The sequence below is a fragment of the Micromys minutus genome (genome assembly GCF_963924665.1).
Source record: "Micromys minutus genome assembly, chromosome: 3".
In the NCBI taxonomy this organism is placed as follows: Eukaryota; Metazoa; Chordata; class Mammalia; order Rodentia; family Muridae; genus Micromys; species Micromys minutus.
Genome location: NC_137972.1, coordinates 85,158,606 through 85,182,445, shown reverse-complemented (window position 1 = coordinate 85,182,445; position 23,840 = coordinate 85,158,606). Strand labels below are relative to the sequence as shown.

The 23,840-nt window shown below is 39.4% G+C and overlaps 1 protein-coding gene across 1 annotated transcript; it reads left to right on the top strand.

Moving 5' to 3' along the window:
* Nucleotides 1-2,567: 2,567 nt before the first annotated feature.
* Nucleotides 2,568-3,292, top strand: LOC308419303 (kinetochore protein Spc25; the record flags this gene model as incomplete). Its single annotated transcript, XM_080914984.1, has 1 exon — nt 2,568-3,292. The coding sequence occupies one exon, from the start codon at nt 2,568-2,570 to the stop codon at nt 3,246-3,248; it is 681 nt and encodes a 226-aa protein (XP_080771110.1). The 3' UTR covers nt 3,249-3,292.
* Between the last annotated feature and the right edge of the window lie 20,548 nt (nt 3,293-23,840).

Sequence of the window (23,840 nt, the reverse complement as noted above, 5' to 3'; positions counted from 1 at the left end):
CACACATACATACAGACACATACACACACACACACACACACATACAGACACACACACACACACACACACATACAGACACACACACACACACACACACACATACAGACACACACACACACACACACACACATACAGACACACACACACACACACACACACACATACAGACACACACACATACATACACACACACACATACAGACACATACACACACACACACACACACACACACCTTCTCAGAGGACACCTCTGTGACAGCTACGTCTTTGGATTGTAGCATAGTTTCCTCTGTTGGAAGACTCCCTACTACCGGAGCAGATACTGCCATAGAGAAGGAGGTGGAGATGAAGGGACACATTGGCAGGAGGGCTGTGGAAGGGCATCAAGCACCATACCCCAACAGGGGACGCACTGCAGTGATCTCTTACAAGCTCTTCATGGTTTATATTCCTTTTCCACCTCCAAATACTGTTTGTTGCCTTTGATACCCCAGCAAACCAAGCTGAAACACTGGTCCATACCAATACTTGAGAAAATATATGGCTGGGAATTGCCGAGAAATACTAGAAGAGAATCCAGCACACTGTCAACTTCTACTGTGGGGAAAGAGCATATATATTACACAGTTAAGGAGCTAAGCGTGAGTTTTCTAAAAGAAAACTCAACCATCAGTTGCTTCCTCAGATATACTTCCAACTCCCATCACAAAGACACCAGTGTGATGCAGAACAGCCCTTTGAAGAATTTGGTTTGGCTTGGTTTGGGTTTTGCTGCAAGGGTGGCTTTGTTTGTCTCTTCTGAGGACATCTGACTCCTACCCCTCACAAATATCTTTCCTAATACTAATGTCTTAGTTTTGAATCACGGTGTTTAATATTTGCAAACCACCTCCCCTCAACCCCCCTCCCGCTAACTTTTTTCTTACGTTCATCCTGAATTTAAAACTCAAAGCAATGCCGGATTTTCAAATTATTAACTGAACAAGTTTAGCAACTAAAGCACTATCAGTAAGTAAATGACTTCTATTCTGACAGTAGGTGCTTTCTGAATTCAGAGGGTAGGAGATAGAAAGATGCAAGATCATCTCCAGTGGAGAACAGACAGACAGACTGACTAACAGACAGACAGACAGACTCACCAGAAAGTTTGATTTGATTCACTAAGAGCAGGACGAGTATAGTCCGGAACAACCAACCGTGATCTTTACCCCTGCCAATCAGATTCTCCAGTTGTTCAGTTTCCCCAAATTCAAGTGAGAAAGCCACTCTGACTGGCTTATGAATTGATCTCAGTGACTATAGACATGTCCCCTATTCATAACAAGGCTGAATCTTCAAAGCAACTGATGGAGCAAGGAAAGTTCATGTGTCATTTAATGCATAGAGACATTTAATGCAGGTGACAGACATGCTAGACCAGCTCATGATACTCGAGCAACATACCTATCATAGTTCTATCTGGTACTATGTTGAGGCCATCTTTTGTGCTTTGTGTTTTCTCAGTGATAGCATCAAATACACAATACAGCAAAGTCAGAGAACCTAGAACTTTATCACTAAATATTTATGACCCAGTCACCATGCTCCAAATCTGTACATTTTTTTAAAGCTAGACCAGGTGACACTCCGAGTTTAAATCAATCCTAGTCCATGACCTATTACCAACCTAAATGAGCTCACCGACCCCACCCCATTCAAAACCCTCCAATGGTAAAGAAGCTAGCTCAAATCTCTCTTAAGTTGCTATTAACCACTGATAAAAAGAAATTTATCTCTATCCTTCATGAGATAGCATGAATTTTCATTTAAATATGGAGTAAGTAGCTTTATAAAACCTTCTGCTAGCCTCCAAATACCACTTCGGTCCATGGTCATGTGCGCAGCACCTGCTCCACAGGAGTGGATCCTCATTGTCATGGTCTCCTCAATAGAGGAGACTTGAGTTTTGCTCAACATTCAGGGTATTGGTGAACTAATTATCTTGGTGAGGAAATTCACTGCTGTATCAAGAATCCTATTCCACCAGGCTTTTAATGAGACATTTGCAAGCTGGATCTAACCCTGACTTGGAATGCCAAAATAATCTTGAAAAAGAATCAAGTTTGAAAACTTATCATGCCTCATTCCAAAGCTGAACATAATGCTAGGCTAGCAAAAACATAATAAGTGTTCCTGATATGAAGCAGGTAGATACAATAGAACCTCGGCCCTGAGTTTATAGAGTTTACTTATAAGGTTAGTAGATTATTTTTTAAAAAAATACCTGATTTAGTTAAGGCAGTTTTAGATTCATGTCAAAATTAGAGCCAATTGATTTTTAACTAAATGTGACAAGATAAAGAAAGGCTTATTAACAAATGGCTGGTTGAAATTGAAAGGCGGCGCGGCAGGCAGAGAGGCGACTGGCAGAGGAGCCTTGGGTTGGTTCTGCCGAACGGGTGGAGACGGCGGCGTTCCTGGCCGCTCAGGATCTGGCCTGGAGCCCCCTATGTTCCCCGGCTATCCTTGAACTTAAGAGACCTTGCCTCCGCCTCCCCAGTGCTGGGACTAAAGTGTCTTCAGTCACTATGGGTGAAGAAGAACTGGCCCTCTTCGATAAAAGCATAAATGACTTCGGGGATAGATTCAGAAACAGACTCGGTGACAATCATAGTCAGGTGGTGGGACTTAGAGATGCCTTCAAGGACTCCCTTAGAGTGCTTTCAGAAAAGCTGTCTATGAAGTTAAAGGAAGAAGAAAAGATGGCTGAGATGATTCTGGAATATAAAAATCAGCTCTGTAAGCAGAATAAGCTCATTCAGGAAAAGAAAGAGAATGTGTTAAAGACGATTGCTGAAGTAAGAGGCAAGGAGCAGGAGTCGGAAGTGCTGACCGCAAACATCCGGGATCTTAAGGAAGAGTATGCTAGGAAGAAGGAAAGCATTTCCACTGCAAACAAAGCTAATGAAGAGAGATTGAAACGGCTGCAGAAATCAGTGGATTTGTATAGAGATCGCCTTGGACTGGAAATTAGAAAGATTCATGGTGATAAGTTGCAGTTTATATTTACTAGTATTGACCCTAAGAATCCTGAGAGCCCCTTTATGTTTTCCCTGAGCATAAATGAAGCTAAGGAATATGAAGTGTCTGACTGTTCCCCTCATCTTGAATGCCTAGCAGAATTTCAGGAGAAAGTCAGGAAGACCAACAACTTTTCAGCCTTTCTTGCCAATATTCGGAAAGCTTTTATAGCTAAGGTTCATAACTGATGGGTTTGTTCTTTGTCATTGTATATATCCTGTAGGAAGTCTCATTTATTGACCCTGTCATCCTTCACTATTCTTGTGTGGTGTGAAAGAAACTAGAATACATCATCACAAACCATGCCTCTTTGATGTAACATTTGTGAGCTGAAAACAGCTAAGCAGTGGCATAGTTAGGAAAACTTGGCCCTCCCCCAGTCTGCCTAAACATGGGACCTAGGTTATAGAGGTGTCTAGCCCTATACCCACAGAGAAAGGCAGAAGTTAGTCGCTTACCACTTCAGTCATGGCACCAGAGGAATTGACAAGCCTTCATTAATTTATTCCTGTAAATATGTTCCTGTTAATTCCCCATCTGTGGAAGTGAAAAGGCAGATCTGCTGTCTGTTTTGTCATGTAAAATCCTTCTGTTCTCTGTTGAAGATGCCCTGTAAACCTGACACAGCCACTGTTTGTAGTTCTCCTCTGTTGGTGTTCTCTTGTACAGTGTGCACTGCATGTGCTAATAAACTTGGATGTTTTCTCCCAAAAAAAAAAAAAAAAAAAAAAAAAACAAATGGCTGAACAACTGGATAACCATATAAAACATAAAAATATTTTTAAAATATTTTGAGATGGATCAAATAGCAAAATATAATCTAAAGTATTAAAGTTTTATTTTGTAGCAAGTACAAATTTATTAACTTTGCATTCTTAGGACAAGTACATATTTCTTAGAAGACAAGATGTTTTCTATTAACTATGAAAAATGATACCTGACTTCAATTCAAATAAGAAAAAATTTTAAGATGGTGCTTGACCATGTAGCCCCATCTGAGTTCAAACTCATAATCCTCCTGCTTCAGCCTTCTGGGTTTTTGGATGACAAGTATACACTAACTTAAAATTTTTGGATATAAAAAGTTATAATTAAGAAAATAAATAAGCCAGCCAGTACATAAATCTGGTAATTTATTTGTATCTAACATATTTTTAAAATCCCTTTGAAATCAGTGATAAGACAGCTAACATTTTTGAAAACTAAAATACATGATCAACCCTGTGGGTAATAAACATAAATATTTGGAAGGCAGTTTGACAAAATGGCTATTTAGCAAAATAACAATAGTAGGCTCCCCCAAATTCTTCTGTAGAAGGCCTATGATCTTCTAGTTGAGCAGCATAAAGTTCCACCTGTTAAGCAGACCTTACAATCAATCAGATGGTGGTTGGTTACACCTATAACTGACATGGCACCATTGCATCCATGGTCACATCATTCCAACAGGTCAGTATTGCAGCAGGCAGGGTCCTGTGATGAGTTAACCATTGATGCCTTTTCTGTCCTGGCAGCCTGCATAGCACATTCTGGCACTATGTGAGCTATCCGGCAGTGAGACCAAGGTCACTTCAACGTTGACTTCTCCTTCTCTGTGTTCTGCATTCAAAACAAGAAGTGGCTACAGTGAAAGTCTTACCAACCAGGACTGGGATGAATGGCATTAGACTGACTTAATAACTTGTAAGGAAGCATTTCATACTTGGCATAAATGTTCTGTTTATCTTTGAACTCCTGGTTGGGTAGAAGCATTTAGTAACACATGTCTTCTGAGAGCAGCAACACCCACCCATTCAGTACATTTCTGCTCAAACTCCCTTTAAGTGTGTGTGTGTGTGTGTGTGTGAGTGTGTGTGTGTGTGTGTGTGTGTGTGTGTGTGTGTGTGTGTGTGTTCTTATAAACTTATGGGCCTCCATAGGGCTTCTTCATTATGCTTAGGCTCTTACCCTCCCATTCCCTCTCCCCAATCCCATATCTCCATTTAAACATTTAACCACGTGCCTACATGAGTATAGGCATCCCAGAAATTTCAGGACTTCCAAAACTAAATTTCAAAAAAAAAAACATATGTTCATGGGACTGGAGAAATGGCTCAGACATTAAGATCACTGGCTGCTCTTCCAGAGGACGTAGGTTCAATTCCCAGCAACCATATGGCAGCTCACAACTCTCTGTAACACCTGTTTCAGGGGATCCAACACCCTCATACAGATGTACATGCAGGCAAAATACTAATATATATATATATATATATATATATATATATATATATATATATATATATATATATATATAAAAGTAAAAATAAAGAAATGATTAACATATATGTTTATGATGACACTTGTACAAAAGTATTCCTAGAAGGCTTATTTATTTATAGTAGTCCATGCATTCATCAGTAAGAAAATAGATACCAACACTGTGATATATTCATAAATTAGAATAGAGATCAGAGGCACAGGTCCCTGAGAGCTTGGAAGAGCGGCAGGAACACTTCTATCCTAAGCAGAAGGGTGAGTCATCTACCTCTGCCCCCCTTCTACCCCAGAAAAGGCTGCCCAGAAATCTTTAGGTTCTGGCAGCAGAACTGAATGGGGGTGCACACTTCTGGCCCAAGGTCAGACCCAGCCCACTTGCATCGGGACAGGCGACTCTCCTGCGCACAGGTCCCTGGGAGCTCTGAAGATCAGGAGGAACTCTTTCCATCCTAAGCGGAAAAAAGACTCGGTAACCATCTGCACACTACTGAGCCCTTAGTGAAGCCTTGAAAATGCTCTCCCACCTGAGCCCATGCAAGAGAAACAGGTGACTGCCATCAAGACTTGGGACCCGCCCACAGACAGTTGAAACCCCAGAACAGCCTTGCAAGTGCCTTTTCAACTGAGCCCACAGAGAGTTTGCCACATACCTTTCAAGCTGTTCCAGGAGGGATAGCCTGGAGCCCTTGAAGGCCAACTAGCATGGTGCACTCCTGGATCAGGTCCTTTCCTGCAAGAGGGCAGGGTGACTGACACCAAGACTCAGGACTCGCCTGCACACAGCTGAGCTCCCATGATAGCTCTCAAGAGCTCTCCCACCTGAGCCCAAAGAGACAGAATGGGGTCACTGCAATCAGAACTCACTGCCTGCCTACAAAGAGCCAAACACCCAGAAGAAATTTCCTTCCTAACCCACAGGCCCTCAGATCCACAGGAGAGACATGCTCCACTCAAAAACAACAAGATCACCTATAATCACGGATAACAAGATGGCAAGAGGAAAGTGAAAGAACCTAAGCAAGGAAAGCAAGACAACCTTGCAAAGTCAGAACCCAACTCTCCCACAACAGCAAGCAGTGGATTGTCAAACACACCAGAAAAACAAGACTCAAACATGAAATTATACTTCATGGTGATGATGGAGAAATTGGAGAAGCACATGAATAACTCCCTTAAACGATTACAAGAGAACAAAGAAAAATCACTCAAGAACTATAGGAAAACACAATTGAAGAGATAAAGGAATAGAAAATAGAAACATAAACAATAAAGAAAACACAAAAGAAGCAACCCTGGGGATGGAAAACCAAAAAAAGAAACCAAAAGTCACAGATGCAAGCATCACCAACAGACCACAAGATGGAAGAAAGGATCTCAGGGGCCAAAGAAAACATAGACAAAACAGTCAGAGAGGATGAAAAAAAAAAAAAAAAAAAAAAAAAGCTCCTAACCCAAAATGTCCAGGAGATCCAGGACACAATGAGAAGACCAAACCTAAAGATAATAGGTGTAGAAGAATATCATCTAAAAGGCACAGATAGTATCTTCAACAAAATCATAGAAGAAAACTTCCCTTTTCTTAAGAACAAGATGACCATGAACATACAGGAGGCCTACAGAGCTCCAAATAAATTGGACCCGAACAGAAACTCCTCCCCACACATAATAGTCAAAACACTGAATATTCAAAACAAAGAAAGAATCCTAAAACCTGTAAAGGATAAAGGACAAGTGACATATAAAGGCAGACCAATCAGAATTACATCAGACTTCTCAACAGAGACTATGAAAGCTAGAAGATCCTGGACAGACATCTTACAGATCCTAAGAGAACACAAATGACAGCCTAGGTTACTATATCCAGCAAAATTCTCAATCACCATAGATGGAGAAACCAAGATATTCCAGGGCAAAACCAAATTTATGCAATATCTGTCCACAAATCCAGCCCTACAGAGGATGATAAATGAAAAAATCCAACACAAGAAAGGAAACTACACCCAAGGAAAAGCAGAAAAATAATTACTCAAGGAAACTAAAAAAGGAAGAGCACACAAACATAAGTCTACCTCTAACAACAAAAATAACAGAAAAGAAAATCACTATTCCATAATTTCTCTTAACATCAATGAACTCAATTCTGCAATAAAAAGACATAGACTATCAGACTGGATACATAAACAGGATCCAGCATTTTGCTACCTACAGGAAACTTATCTCAGAGACAAAGACAGATACTACCTCAGAGTAAAAGACTGGAGAAAAAAAAACCTTCCAAGCAAATGGGTCCAGGAAACAAGCTGGAGTAGTTATTCTAATATCAAATAAAATAGATTTTAAACCAAAAGTTATCAAAAAAGATAAGAAAGGACACTTTTTATTTATCACAGGAAAAGTCTATCAAGATGAACTCTCAATCTTGAACATCTATGCTCCAAATACAAGGGCACCCATATTTATAAAAGAAATCCTACTAAAGTTAAAAGCATATATTACACCATACACAATAATAGTGGGAGACTTCAACACCCACTCTCATCAATGGACAAATCATGGAGACACCAAAGCTAGCAGAGGTTATGAACCAACTGGAATTAACAGACATCTACAGGACATTTCATTCAAAAACAAAAGAATATACTTTCTTCTCAGCACCTTCTCCAAAGCTGACCATATGGTCAGTCACAAAACAGGCCTCAACAGATACAAATAGATTTAAATACTCCTGTGAAACCTATTAGATAACCATGGACAAGGGTTTGTCTTTAGTAACAACAACAACAACAACAAAAAAAAAAAAAAAAAAAAAAAAAAAAAGCCCACATACACATGGAAGCTGAACAATGCTCTGCTTAATGTTAACATGTTCAAGGAAGAAATAAAGAATGAAATTAAGGATTTTGTAGAAATTAACGAAAATGACACCACTACATACCCAAACTTATGGGATGCAATGAAAGCAGTACTAAGAGTAAAACTCACAGCTGAGTGCCTCCAAAAAGAAACTGGAGAGAGCATATACTAGCAGCTTGACAGCACAGCTGAAAGCCCTAGAACAAAAAGAAGCAGATACGCTCAAGAGGAGTAGACAGCAGGAAATAATTAAACTCAGAGCTGACAAGAACTATGCAAAGAATCAATAAAACCAAGAACTGTTTTTTTGGTTTTTTTTTTTTTTTGTTTGTTTGTTTTTTTGGGTTTTTTTGGATTTTTTTTTTTTTGAGAAAATCAACAAAATCAATAAACCCTTAGGCAGACTAACTAGAGGGCAAAGAAAGAGTATCCAAATTAACAAAATCAAAATAAAAGGAGAGACATAACAACAGACACTGAGGAAATTCAAGAAATCATCAAATCCTACTACAAAAGCCTATACTCAACAAAACTGGAAAATCTGAAGAAAATGAACAAATTTCTAGACAGATAACCAAATACTGAAGTTAAATGAAGACCAGATAAACTATCTAAACAGTCCCATAACACTTAAAGAAATAGAAGCAGTCATCAAAAGCCTCCCAACCAAACAAAGCCCAGGATTAGATGGGCTTAGTGGAGAATCCTATCAGACTTTTATAGAAGACCTAATACCTATACTCTCCAAACTATTCCACAAAATAGAAACAGAAGGAACACTATCCAACTTCTTCTTCAAAGTCACAATTATGCTCATCCTAAAACACACAAAAATACTATAAAGAAAGAGAACTTCAGACCAATTTCTCTTATGAACATCGATGCAAAATACTCAATAAAATTCTTGCAAACCGAATCCAAGAACACATCAAAACAATCATCCACCATGACCAAGTAGACTTTATCCCAGGGATGCAGGGACGGTTCGACATATGAAAATCCATCAACATAATACACTGTATAAACAAACTCAAAGAAACAAACCATATGATCCTTTCACTAGATGTTGAAAAAGCATTCGAAAAAATTCAACACCCCTTCATGATAAAAGTCTTGGAATCAAAGGCCCATACCTAAACATAGTAAAGGCAATATACACCAAACCAGTAGCAACATCAAACTAAATGAAGAGAAACTTGAAGCAATCCCACTAAAATCAGGGGCAAAACAAGGCTAGCCACTGTCCCCCTACTATTCAATAAAGTACTGGAAGTCCTGGCCAGAGCAATTAGACAACAAAAAGAAATCAAAGGGATTCACATTGGAAAGAAAGAAGTCAAAATATCACTACTTGCAGATGATATGATAATATATTTAAGTGACCTCAAAAATTCCACCAGAGAACTTTTACAACTAATAAAACACTTCAGCAAAGTGGCTGGATATAAAATTAACTCAAATAAATCAACTGCCTTCCTCTACAAAATAGATAAACAGGCTGAGAAAGAAATTAGGGAATATATACACCCTTCACAATAGTCACAAAGACTATAAAATTCCTTGGGGTGACCTTAACCAAGCAAGTGAAGGATCTGTATGACAAGAACTTCAAGACTCTGAAGAAGAAAATTGAAGAAGATCACAGAAGATGGAAAGATCTCTAATGCTCATGGATTGGCAGGATCAACATTGTAAAAATGGTCATCTTGCCAAAAGTAGTCTACAGATTCAATGCAATCCCCATCAAAATTCCAACTCAATTCTTCATAGAGTTTGAAAAACTAATTTGCAAATTCATCTGGAATAACAAATAACCTAGAATAGTAAAATCTATTCTCAAGAATAAAAACACTTCTAGGGGAATCACCTTTCCTGATCTCAAGCTATATTACAAAGCAATTGTGATTAAAAAAACAAAACAAAACTGCATGGTACTGGTACAGAGATAGGCAGGTAGATCAATGGAACAGAATGAACCCACACACCTACGGTCACTTGATCTTTGACAAAGGATCTAAAACATTCAATGGAAAAAGGACAGCTTCTTCAACAAATGGTGTTGGTTCAACTGACAGGCAGCATGCAGAAGAATGCAAATCAATCCTATCTCCTTGTACAAAGCTCAAGTCCAAGTGGATCAAAGATCTCTACATACAACCAGGTACACTGAAACTATTAGAAGAGAAAGTGGTGAAGAGCTTAGAACACATAGGCACAGAAGAAAAATTCCTGAACAGAGCACCAATGGCTTATGCTCTAAGATCAAGAATCAACAAATGAGACCTCATGAAATTGCAAAGCTTCTGTAAGGCTAAGAACACTGTTAAAAAGACAAAATAGCAGCCTACAGATTGGGAAAGAATCTTTACTAACTCTACATCTGATAGAGGGCTAGTATCCAATATATACAAAGAACTCAGAAAGCTAGACTATAGAGAATCAAATAATCCTATTTAAAAATGGAGTACAGAGCTAAACAAAGAATTCTTACCTGAGGAACATAGAATGGCTGAGAAGCACCTAAAGAAGTGCTCAATATCCCTAATCATCAGGGGAATGCAAATCAAAACAACCCTGAGATTCTACCTCACACTGGTTAGAATGGCTAAGACCAAAAACTCAGGTGACAGTAGATGCTAGCGAGGATGCAGAGAAAGAGGAAAACTCCTCCACTGTTGGTGGGGTTGTAAATGGTACAACCACTCTGGAAATCAATTTGGTGATTCCTCAGAAAACTGAACATAGTACTACCTGAAACCCAGCTATTCTACTCATGGGTATATACCCCAAAGATATTCAAACATATAACAAGGACACATGCTCCACCATGTTTACAACAGCCTTATTTATAATAGCCAGAAGCTGGAAAGAACCCAGATGTCCATCAACAGATGAATGGATACAGAAAGTGTGGTACATTTACACATTGGAGTACTACTCAGCTATTAGAAAGAATAACTTCGTAAAATTCGTAGGCAACTGGACGGAACTAGAGACTATCATCCTGAGTGAGGTAACCCAGTCACAAAAGAACACACATGGTATGCACTCACTGATAAGCGGATACTAGCCCCAGAAAGCTCTGAATACCCAATACCCAAGAAACAATTCACAGACATTATGAAGCTCAAAAAGAACGAAGGCCAAAATGGGGATGCCTCAGTCCTTCTTAGAAAAGAGAACAAAACTCTCATGGGCAGAAATGCAAGGTCAAATAGAGGAGCAAGGATTGAAGAAAAGATCACTCAGAAGTCACCTCACCTTGGGATCCACCACATATGAAGTCACCAAATCCAAGCACTGTAGCCTATCCCCAAAAGTACTTACTGGCTTTTGTAAAAAGAACCAGACATAGATGCTCCCTCAGGGACTAGGCTAGAGTCATATACATACAGCTGAGTATACTTAGTATACATCTCTCTGAACTTAGGGATCCCCATGAGGTTGCTAAAGAAAGGACCTAAAGAGCTGAAAGGGGTTGCAACCTCATGGGAAGATAACAACATTATCAACCAACCAAACCCTCCAAAACTCCCATGGAGTAAAACACCAACCTTTGTGTGCACCTTGAGAGACCTTTTGATCCAATTGCGAATGTAACTGGAGATAGCAGTGTCTGGCATCAATGTGAGAAGAGGCTTTTGTTCCAGAGAGGGCACGTTGTCCCATTGTAGGGAATATCAAGGCAATGGGGTAGAGAGGGGGATCAGATGGCAGTGCACCTTTGTGAAGGCAACTAGAGGGGGAGAGGTGATGGGAGCAGGGCTGGATAAAGGGATAACATCTCAAATGTAAATACAGAGTATCTAATAATAAAAGATAATAAAAAAGAATACAGACCAGAAGTAAAAAGAAAAATATGCATTCAACCGCATAATGAAACTTGAGAGTGCTATTTACGCAAAGCAAACTAGTATAGAAAAGTGTACGATATGATTGTACTCATACAGAAGTTCAAATATAGACAAAATTGATAATAAAAAAAAACAGTTGTTCAATGGTTGACTTTGTTTTGGTGCAGTCAACAATCATGATGTGGTCCACTCACAATATTACTAAGCTATAGAGTTAATGTTTTGGTAGACTGTATGTAAATTATATTGTAATTTTAAAGAAGCAGCTGTATTGGATAGGTAGCAACTACATCACTAACTGGACAAGGTAAAGGTTAGCATTAGTATTAGTAATGTATATGCTAAGGACTGTGCTAGTGTCTGTGAACACTGAGCTTCATGGGTAGGACATGATCCAACACTGAAGCATGCATGTATTCCAAGGGGGTGTGACACAAAGTATTCCCAGGTATTAGAGGAAGGGCTATAAAGCAGATGAATGGAGGGCTGTGCTTCAGAGCACAGGAAATGAGTAAGACATGACAGAACAAAATGGCCTCTGGTGTGCACCTGTACCTCCACCATTACTTGAGGCAACAGTGGACAGTTAGTTTGCCTTTGGGAAATGGTGTGACATTTCAGCAGGAATAGAAAACTCTCAGTGACAGTTCTTCCCCAAACTTAGCATAATGTCTTGTTTACAGAGAGGCACTGGAGAGATATTTTCATCTCAAAAATAGTAAATAAGAGTCAAACATCCCGAGAAATACGTCTAGAGGAAATAAACCTTTCCAGCCAGAGGTGGTAGCACGCTGCAGAACGGCTCCTGAGACATCCCTGAGGATGTGGTTTGCTGGCTGTAGCCATTGTTGGTGGCAGCTGACAGAGTATGTGGTGATCCATCAAAAACAACAACAGCAACAGCAACTGCCCTGGTGGCTTGGTAAAGAGGCTCCCAGGGAAACCACTGTGACCAGTACCTACTTGCAACATGTTATGTGTGTGGCGAAAGGGATCTTCTGCTTGTCCCTGTTTCCTGTCCTCCCTTGAGCACTCAGCATCCAGGTCTATTCTGAAGTAAGTCAAGAAGCAGGTACTGCTTTCTTGCTGACAGTATAGATGAGGTAGGTATCTTCCCGCACCTCTCCTGGGAAAGACTTCCTCTGAGCGCCTTCGGGGGTCTTGAAGCTACGGAACCTCTAAGACTGTGATGCGATTCTCAGCAGATGGACCACCCAAAAGAAGATGACTTGGAGGAAACACCAACAGATTCTTTCCAACTATGACCGTATCCATTTCCTATGGCTGCTCTAACAAGTGACCACAAACCACACATTTATTATACTATAGTTTGAGAGTTCAGATATCTAACTTATATCTATGAAGTTGCTGCTTTTCCTGGAGTCTTCAGAATAAAATGTTTACCTACAAAGCAGCCCTACATCATTTGCCTTGTGACTGTGTTCGCCCATCCTCATAACCCCTCATGGTAGCATATGCCTTCTAACGTTCATGAGGCAGAGGCAGGCAGATCTCTGTGAGCTCGTAATGAACCTGGTCTACATAGTAAGTCTTAGACCAGGTAAGAATACACAGTGAGACCCTGTTTAAAACCAAAAACAAACAAACAAACAAACAAACAAAAAAAAACCAGCATGACTTTGGTGCCTGCATCCATCTTAAAGAACCTCAAATTTATAATGATCTCATGCAGATAATTCAGGATATTTTTCTACCTCAAAATCTTTAATCTCATTTGTAAAACATTTTGTGATATAAAATGGCATCTATAGGTTCCAAGGCATAGAAAATGAATGTCTGTGGGAGAAGATATCTGTGTGTCAAGACAGCTCTATACTAACTTTACTTTAAAAGAATTATAACAAAAGTATCCCACCATTGAGATGACATTATCTGATTATAAATGTGGCTATAATGATAATGATATCTTTACAGAGAGCTTACATTATATATTCATGTCCATTTATACTCATAGATAAACAGCCCTGCAATATAATTTTTTATGAATAAAGAAAAGAAACATAATTTAAAAATAAAATACTCTTACAGCTGACACTTGAAGTGGGTTTAAATGACTCCAAACCCTATTGTTTTCCATTTCTGATCCATGTTTTAGTGAACAAAACAAATTATAAGTTTTTGTATTAAATTTCTTCAACTTAAGTTTTTTTCCCTCCCAAGTAGGTAGATGAGAGAAAAGTTCCATGAACAGCCTGGAAAACTAGGTATTGGGTTATTGATTGGGACACACCTCTAGAAACACAGAAAACCTGTTCCCTCCATATAGAAATGTGTTCTCTGCTTTCTGTAGCATCCTGTTTCCTTTTTTTCTTCTTTCCCCTGTGTCCTCACTTTTTCCTCTATCCCACCACGACAGTGGAAGATATATCTCAATGCTAAAATATTTCCTTGATTTTTTTAAAGCTGTAAAGAATATTTTCCCTGATTTTCTCTGTTCCCTATAGTGGGATTGTTCAGGCATCAGCCAAGAAGTCTAGAAATATTACAGTAAAAGAAACAATTGGGGGCTGAAGACAATATATGTATCAAGCCATGTTTAAAAACTAAAATAAAAACCAATATCCCGTGAAACAAAAGATAAATGAAGATTTATTTTAACAATATTATCTGCATAGTACCACTCTACATATCTCTAACAGGATTTATTTTTTAAAACATTCCAATAAGTAGATTAAATCAAAATAATCAAATTTTCGGATGACAGAATCTTTTTCTCAGAAACAGCCATTGCTGTGATCCTTGCTCATGAATGTTTGTGTCTTCCTGTGGTTAATATTGTCCTGCCAAGCCTTAGAGTCTAAAACAGAAATGAACTCTGTTCCTGATTTAATGTGCCTCTGACACTGTCAGGCATGTCTTTTGGGAATTCTGTGTCACATTATATAGACTTTTATTTTATTACTGCCTCCTCAGTAAATGGTTCACAAATGTTAATAAAATCTGAATCATGAATAAATGAATGGAATTGAGAAAAACTAGGTTGGTAGGGTTAGGAAGGTCATGAATCAGGTTTGGTGCCATATCCTTTCAGCCACTGTAGGTTTGCCAAAGTGAGGCCATCTTAAAGATTTCAGTGGTCAGCGAACAGAGACTCAGACAGGCCACCTATATTCTCCATTCATGTGTCTCAGTGAATCCATCTACCCCACACCTTCCCCAGATAATGGCATGACATTTCTTCTGATAATAGAAGTAAATAGTATTGCTTCAATATAGGCGATCATAAATGAGCTAGACATTCTTAACCGTTTTACCTTCAATAATATCTGGTTTGAGATGCATTTCATTATCAGAGTGTGACGTACTAAACAAACATTTAATGTTTTTTATTTTTTATTTTTATTGAATATTCTTTGTATTTACATTTCAAATGTTATCCCCTTTCCCCCTACTCTCATCTCCCTCCCCCTCTACTTGTTTTCATGAAAGTGCTCCTTCTCCCAACCACCCTCTCCACCTCATTGCCTTGTCATTCTCCTACACTGGGAAAACTCACCTTCACTGGACTAAAAGCCTCAGCTCCCATTTATGCCAGACAACGCTGTCCTCTGCTACATATGCAACTGGAGCCATGGGCCTCTCCATGTGTGCTCATTGGTTGATGTTTTAGTACCTGGGAGATCTGGAGGGTTTGGTTGGTTAATAATGTTGTTCTTCCCACAGGGTTGCAGATCCTTTCTGCTCCTTCAATCCTTTCTCTAGATCCTTCATTGGAGACTCCATGTTCAGTCTGATGGTTAGCTGCAAGCATCCTCAACTATATCTGCATGACTCTGGCAGAGCCTCCAAGGAGGCATCCATATCTTGCTCTTACCAGTAAACACTTCTTGGCATCAGCAATAGTGCTCAAGTTTGGTGGTTGAATATGGGGTAGTTCCCCAGGTGAGGCAGTCTCTGAATGACTTTTCTTCAATCCCTGCTCCTCTATTTGTCCCATTATTTCCTCCCGTATGTGCTGTATGTGTTTTGTTCTACCTTCTAAGGACTGAGGCATCCACATTCTAGCCTTCCTTCTTTTAAAAAAAACTAATACAATATATTTTTTAAAAACTGAGGCATTTGATGCTTATAATTTACTCTCTATGATTATTTGAGTCTTTCAAAATTGGCCTTCTTGTATCCATTTCTCACATTTTTTTCTGTTATTTTCTATGCTCTGAATATAATATCCTTTAGGGATTCATAAAAGTCCTAGGTTTTTCTCTAGTACAGGATCAGTGGGAATATTCTCAGCCCTTACCTAGAATGTACTTCACCTTTATTTGTCTTATTTTACACACACACCACACACACACACACACACACACACACACACACACACACACACACACACACACAAAGTCAAAAACAGTGACAGAGACAGAGATAAAGACAGAGCCATTTACCTAGTTTTCTCAGATCTCAGATCAGATCCATACTTGCATAGAGAATCCTTCCAACACCCCTTAAGCTGTGTCTAGTCTCTAGAGACAAGCCTTTATAATCTCCACATCTGTGGTACTTACAGCAGACATTATAGAAGCATTTACCTCATAAGAAAACTGGTAAAGGTATTTTATTGGTACAGCTTAAAAAAGAACACGAGTCAAACAAAAAGCCATGAACTTTAGTCAGATGAGCGAATAGAGGAGAGGCAGAAACACCAGAGTTCACTGAGGTAACCATGCAAGATTGTAAAGGGAGGTCAAAGGGAGTCTTGGTCTAGGATATGAGAAACAAGTTATCTGAGGTAAAAGTCAATGACCTCACACAGAGATCAAAGGAGAAGTAGTCAACTGCAGTAAGTTCATTATGAATTTCAGGACTTGTCTTGAAAAGTTTTAAATAACTTTTACAACAGTGTATTTGATAGCTTAAGCTAAAGCTCATCCACAACAAACAGAAGACACGAGGCATGACTGCAGAAGCTCTGCAGTCCAGGTAGAATGTCTTGGGCCTATACTTTAGCTTGATAGCCATAAAAAATAATCCATTGGCTTCTGAAACAGATATTTATGAATATTATAGAAATCTAAGCTAATCAATATTGTTTATGCAAAAGCTGATAACATCAGTCTGTGAGTAGATTTTTAAAGTTTTTAATTGACCTGGAGAAACTGCATAATTACAACTCTGATTAGTTCTGGAGAGATGGATAAAGAGAGGTGTAGACCCGGCCTAGGAGAGAGTGTAGCAGGAGCCTTACATTTTTGTTTATATGTACCTGATGTTTTCATGTCTGGCTTGCATTCATGTGTGATGATTGCAATTTAAAATAAATAAAACAAAGCCTCTACAAGGAAATCCACCTATATCCCTTAGAGACAGATGGTTTTTATGAGCATGCTTGTGTCCACTGAGATCAGAGCAATGTTCACAGCACTTCTAAGTGCTCAGAATGTTTGTTTGTTTGTTTGTTTGTTTGTTTGTTTGTTTAAAGCAGTTTCTCCAACAAGCCACAGAAGTAGGTAGAGCCAAGCAAAGGAATCCCACTTTATTATCCCTTTCTGAATCAGGAAACAAGGGCATCGCCAACTCTGGACCTAAAGTACAACAGGGTATGCAGAGGAACTCAGACTTTCTACTCTTTTCTTTCCCCTCGTGTGCTTTGTTTCTTCTGGTCTCCTTCACATGACAGAAAGTCTTAGCATTCACAAGCTGGTATAAGGAAATATCACTTGACTTCTCATAAGCTGCTTTGTGTGCTATAACTTCTGAATTACACCACATAAATGGTGTGAGGGTTTCTTGTCATTGCAGAAGAAAATTTACTGCTTTCATTTAAACTAACATTTTCTGAAGAGAAATTATGGTAGTTGACTGTGTTTATTATATTTGCCCTCAGAGTTAAGGCCTTAGGAAGCCCTGTTGGGTCACAGAATAGAGTTCAGGGAACAATATTTCTTGATTTAGAGACATAGAAGATAAAACACATTTGACCACATAGTTCTTAATAGTTACATTTATCTTAAATATAAACACTCTCCTAGATAACTACAGCACACTCATATTAATCAGACAAGGCCCTGCATGTAGCTTTTCTTCTCCCTTGCTGTAATTTACATATAAACACATCTGTCATGTCACTGGGCACGTCAAATGCTCCCTGAAAACTGGTGTGGCTTTGTGATGTGCTTTGGTTAAGCAGAATGTGACATCAGTGGTAGCCTGCTGGGCCCATGCCTTCACTTCACAAGGGCTGAGAAGACTACCACTGGGCTCTAGATGCCAATAGCCACTTCATCCTTCAGACTGGCACATTGAATAATGAAGTCCACATCATAAAGGCCTTGGGAGACTTACTTAAGGCCATCATAGATAGAGCTCTCAACTGAGTGTGACATGTGAGTGACTCTAACAGGCATATTCCATGGCAAAGAGAAGAAGAAGCCAAATGTCCACCTGAACCAAGTAAATCTACAGTGCATTCAACCAGTGTCTTTCTTCTGACTGTCAGTGGGATAGATTGTTCCACAGCAATGGTTAATTAACACATTATGCACTCCCTCCTTCACTCTCTTGCCTCCTTCCCAACACCAGAATGTCTCTGACCCCTCTGTACTCTGTGTCTCTCTGGTGTACTGGACCATGTTTCTTGCTAACAGGGGAGTTGGTGACCACACTCTGAAGGGTTTGGGAGGGAAGACAGTTGCTATGTTACATTCAGGTCCCCAGTGTCCTCATAATCTAGGATGTTTGACAAAAGCAAATAGTTCAAATACACACCATGGAAAATGGGAAAACGTGGCAGAGTAAGAGAAGGCAGAAAAGGAGGAGAGGCAGTGGGAGATGGGTCTGCAGAGGGCACGCTGAGATGTCAAGGCTGTAGTAAGCAGGAAAAGCATTGCTCTTTGGTCTAAGCTGGAAGACAGATTTGCAAGCAGAGTGGATACCGGCCATCAGCAGAGGTAGAAATAGGAGTCGAGGTGTTGGAGTAATCTAAGGTATCCGGGAGGCGAGGGTATACGAACAGGCAGTCCTGGCACTAGAGAAATGGCTAACAAGGTAAAAGTAGCCCTAAGAGCTTTCTCTTTAAACATAGATAGCCTTTGTGTCTTTCACTCATATTGCTTCTCTGTTTTATGGCATTAGCAGGGCAGCTGCTATCACTTTCTTTAATGGATGAAATTTATGGAAGCCGTTCATCGCTATTTATTTAAAAATGCTAAAATGTTCACCCAGGAAGTCACTGTAATGGTTTGTGTGCGGGAGAAAGTTAGGAGGAAAGATCGAGATTCGCCCCTTAAGTGCTCGGTGCTTTCATTCTGAGCATATCACCTCTGTGCAAAAAAAAGAAAAAAAAGTTCCTATTTCAGGCCAGTTATCTGTGTTGAACCTCTTGATTAGTTATGTGTCCAACTGCAAGATTCCTACCAGGAACACTTACAAGAAATATCACAAAACATCAGAGGGCATTGAACAGATGTGTATTAAACAGTCAAAAAGTAACACAAAAATAGTTCTGAAACACTTAAAAAAAAAAAGAGTTGGTTCAAATGAGAAAAATGTCTCTTCTAAAAGTTTATTCCATTCTTTTTTTTCTTTCTTTCTTTTTTTTTTAATAAAACAACTTTATTTTACAAAACAAAGATAAATGTACAGATTTTAAACATTTTTTGCTTAAAATTATACATTTTTTGTCAGTACTTTTTTTTCAGATTTTAACATAATTTTTACATAAAACTATATGAATATATTTTTTTAGTCAGTACTTGATTTTTTTCAAGGTTTGATTGTATGCCTTGAAAACTTAATAGTTACAATGAGCTAAAGTACATGTAAAACAAAATGTAACATGGAAATAGTTAAAGTTTTCTTGTTTTGTAAATATTTTTTGTTTTGTTTTGTTTTCTTTATTTCTTGAACTTCATACAGTCTGTGAGTTGTTTCTGGGGGAGTGCAAGCCTCTGGGGTTAGCATCCCACTATCAGTGACTGCATATTATGTCTGTTCTTTTGTGACTGGGTTATCTCACTCAGGATTATTCCATTTTTATAAGTGACTTCAAAACCATTTCCGAGTAACAGACTCCAGCTGTTGAGTTTATAGCTCCTAGAATTTGTTTTCTTTATCTATGTTACTTCCATTTTGTCTCCATCATCAGTGTAAAAGCAAATTTAAAGTATTCTGACCAGTCAAATGTCTATCTTCTAAACATGCATCTTCTGGCTAACTTTGGATAAATCATATAGACAAATATCTCACAGCTTTATCTTTTATTTTATTTATTTTGTTGTATTATTTTTGCCAGTCTGAGTTCTGCTCAACACATAGGGAAGCTGTCACCTGGATGTCACCACCATCACAGACAGTATTGTCACAGGAAGCTAAAATCACTATCTATGTAAGTATCCTTGACTAGAGCTGCCCAAGACTAAACTCCTATATTCCATGCTGGACACTCAAGGTTGATGACCCTTTTAAGCTTGAGAGCAATGCCATCCTTGGTTACCAGCTGCTGCTACTTCCCTGATCCTCCCACACTCTCACCTCACTACCTCCCTGCCTCTGTCCAGCCCTTCTTCCAGATCCCCCTCATCTCTCCTCCTAACAACCTGGCATTTCATCTCCACAGTTTCCTCCCTACACATCGGCCTTTTCCCAGATACCCCTTCTCCCACCTAACCAGAACCTGCATTTCTCCCTCAAGCACGTGGTCTTTCCAAATAGCTTCCCCATTTGAAGGTGGACCTATATTTGCTTGAATGGGTCTATGAGCATCTGAATCTCAACAAGAGTAGAACAGAACTTCTCCTTTCTCCTTTAACATTCAGTTTCTTCCTCTGTCACCATGACACATAAAGTCGCCCAGGTTACTCAAACCAGAAATCTGGGACTCAGCCTCACCTCTTTCTTTTTTCATTTCTGCATCCTACCATCTCCCTGTCCTCCATCTTTTTCTGCTAACATGCCTTCTAATCCAATCTTTGCCTACGTTTCTGTCATTGCAGCCCAGATCCCATCTCCTGCCCACTCTATCACCCCTTTTAATCCACTCAGGAAATCTCCCCATCACCTGGCTGCCAGAGAGGCCACTCTAACACAAAGTTGACCCCGTTAATCTTCTGCCTGTTGTGGTCCAGGGGTCATCTCAAACCTGTGTGAGCTTTCTATCTGGAAGAACTGAACCCTATAGTCTATCCCCACCTACTTCCTGACACTGCTGCCTTTCCTTTATGAATATTCAACTACAGGCAGGCCCTTCACTATATTGCTCTTGGTAAAATGCCACCCCTTGACTCAGTCTCTCCTGCCCTTCCCCCATGCTGTCTGTTCTTCCCCTCCTAGCCTCCTAAATGGTAGGCATTCTGTTGATGTTAATCTACCAGGAATCATTTCCTTCACTATCATGCTAAGTTCAGTGTCCCTCCTCGCTATCCCAATGTTCTTTTTTTTTTTTTTTCAGTTACATTGACTATGTGTGTAGGGTATGGATTTTTCCCCTATGTCTGTTTTCCCTGAGGTCATCAGCTGAATAGTTTGCCTTTCCTTCCATAGATCTAGCACAGTAATGTGAGCATATTAGGTGCTTAATAAATATTTAACACACTAACACAACTTGCACTGGAAAGGGATCAGGAGGGCCCTAGTGGTCGTCATGTATACAGGCATTCTTTCCTCTCATTGGTTCGGCATGAAATATCTACTTATCTTGACCTCTCTGCTGTTTAGATATGTTTTTAACTGCTTTGAAAAACCTCGATTTTGAGTTCACTGCTCAAATAAACTGTAGAATATGGTCTGTGAAAAAAACCCTACCCAGGTGTTGCAAGAAGGTGCACAGCAGAGAGAATCTAAGCGCTGGTCAGGATTGAACTGAATGTATACATACTCGGAGATTGGCAGGACACAGTTTTTGCTAAAACCTTCCAGCATATGTTAATGAGCAAATCACAAAGTGAATTTGCAAGTGTCTGAAAAACTCTGTGGGGGAGGGGGACAGGGGTTGGAAATGGCTAGAACCGGGTGAATGGATTCTAGACCAGCTACAGACGGTGAAAGTTGTCTTTAATATGAAGATTCAGTAGTTGAAAGAGAAATACATTATTTTCAGTTTTAAAATGTCATTGGGGGCAGAAGAAAAGAAAATAAGAACTTTGCTGGGAAAATGGCACACTGTTTGACTGTACTGTATTTTGGAGGCTAACAAAGATGTGGGGACCCTGCCAAACAGAAATTAGCCTTCAGGACCTGATGTGGCTGGGAATCTCTAAATCAAGTATTTCTGCCCTCTTTTCATAGAAGGATATTTTTTTTTGTTTGAATCCTCCTGAGATATAATCCTAGTTTGCTTTCTATAGCTATAATAAAACATTTTGATCACAGACAATTAGAAAGGAAAGAGTTGTTTTAATCTTACAGCTTATGGTCTACCACTGAGGGAAGCCAAGGAACCTGGGAGCAAACTGAAGCAAAGGTCATGGAGGAATGCTACTTATTGGCTTGCTCTACATGGCTTGCTCATTCTGCGTACACAATACAGGTTCACCCATCCAGGGTGGCACTCCTCATAGTGGGCTGAGCCCTAAAGTATTAGTCATTAATAAATAAAATTCTAGAAGTCTCATAGACATAGATTTATTTGATGGAGGAATTTTCTCAGTTGGGGTTTCTTCTTTCCAGAAAACCCTAGCTTGTGTTAAATAGACAAAAACCAAACCAAACCAAAGTTAAACAAAACCAAACAACCCTAACCAGCACAACTGACCCCTTATCAACATGACACACAAACACATCCCCATTAAACCATACCCTTCCATTGTTTATCCCTATTTACCCCCAAGTCTCAGGTTAACATCATAATATAAAATACAGACCAGGTTTTAAAAGTCTTTTAAATTGTCAACATATTAAAATTCAGTGTCTCTTTAAAACAACCAGTCTCTTAACTGTGAGATACTATGTCAAAATAAAGTATATACTTTTAAATTCCAAGAGTGAAGAATCAGGACACATTTAAACTCACAACAAAACCAAAATTCAGCAGTGTAAAAATCTCAGGATCTGATGTCTGATAGTCAATCCATGGTCTTCTGGGCTCAACAAGGCTTGGAAGTCTTGCTCGCCTGTCTATTCTGATGTTCACAGCACAAGCAGCTCAGCTCATAGGTTTTGGATGCACCTCAGACCTCCCACCTCGGTCTCTGAAACTAAGACTACGTCTTCACTAATTACCTTCTGGATTCTCTGGAGGGCCTCTGTCCCAGCTACATGGTTCTCTCCACCTAAACCAGTACTACTTAGGAGACTCTTGTACATTACCAAGTTCAGCTGCTAGATTGAGATGCTGCCTAGGCTCCCTTTGTACCAGAGCTTCCGAGAAGACTTTCTCTGACTGATGCCAATCTCTAATAAATCATGCACATGTTTTTGCTTTTGCTTTTGTTTTTGTTTTTAGCCCTGGCTAACCAGCATCAATGGTCTCAAGTTAAAGTTTTACTCCAGTGGTGCTGGTCTCTTGTTAATCACAGCTGATTTCTTCAGCCACACTTGACTGGTGCTGGGGAGTCAACAACAGGGTGTCTAGGGCTTGCAACCCCTGGGTTCTGTTAGAGACCTTGTCTCAAAAAGTAAGGTATAATAATTTAGTCAAGGGACATCAGAATGCTTCTGCAGTTAAAGGCATTTGCCATGTTAGCCCAGAGACCTAAGTTTGATATCCAGGATCCACATAAAGGTAGAACTAGAGAATCCGCAAAATTGTTCTCTGATATCCATATATATATTGTGGCTAAGAATAATAATAGCTATTATTGTTATTATGTAAAAATGGAGCATAATTTTAAAAGATACTCAGTGTTGGTCTCTGACCTT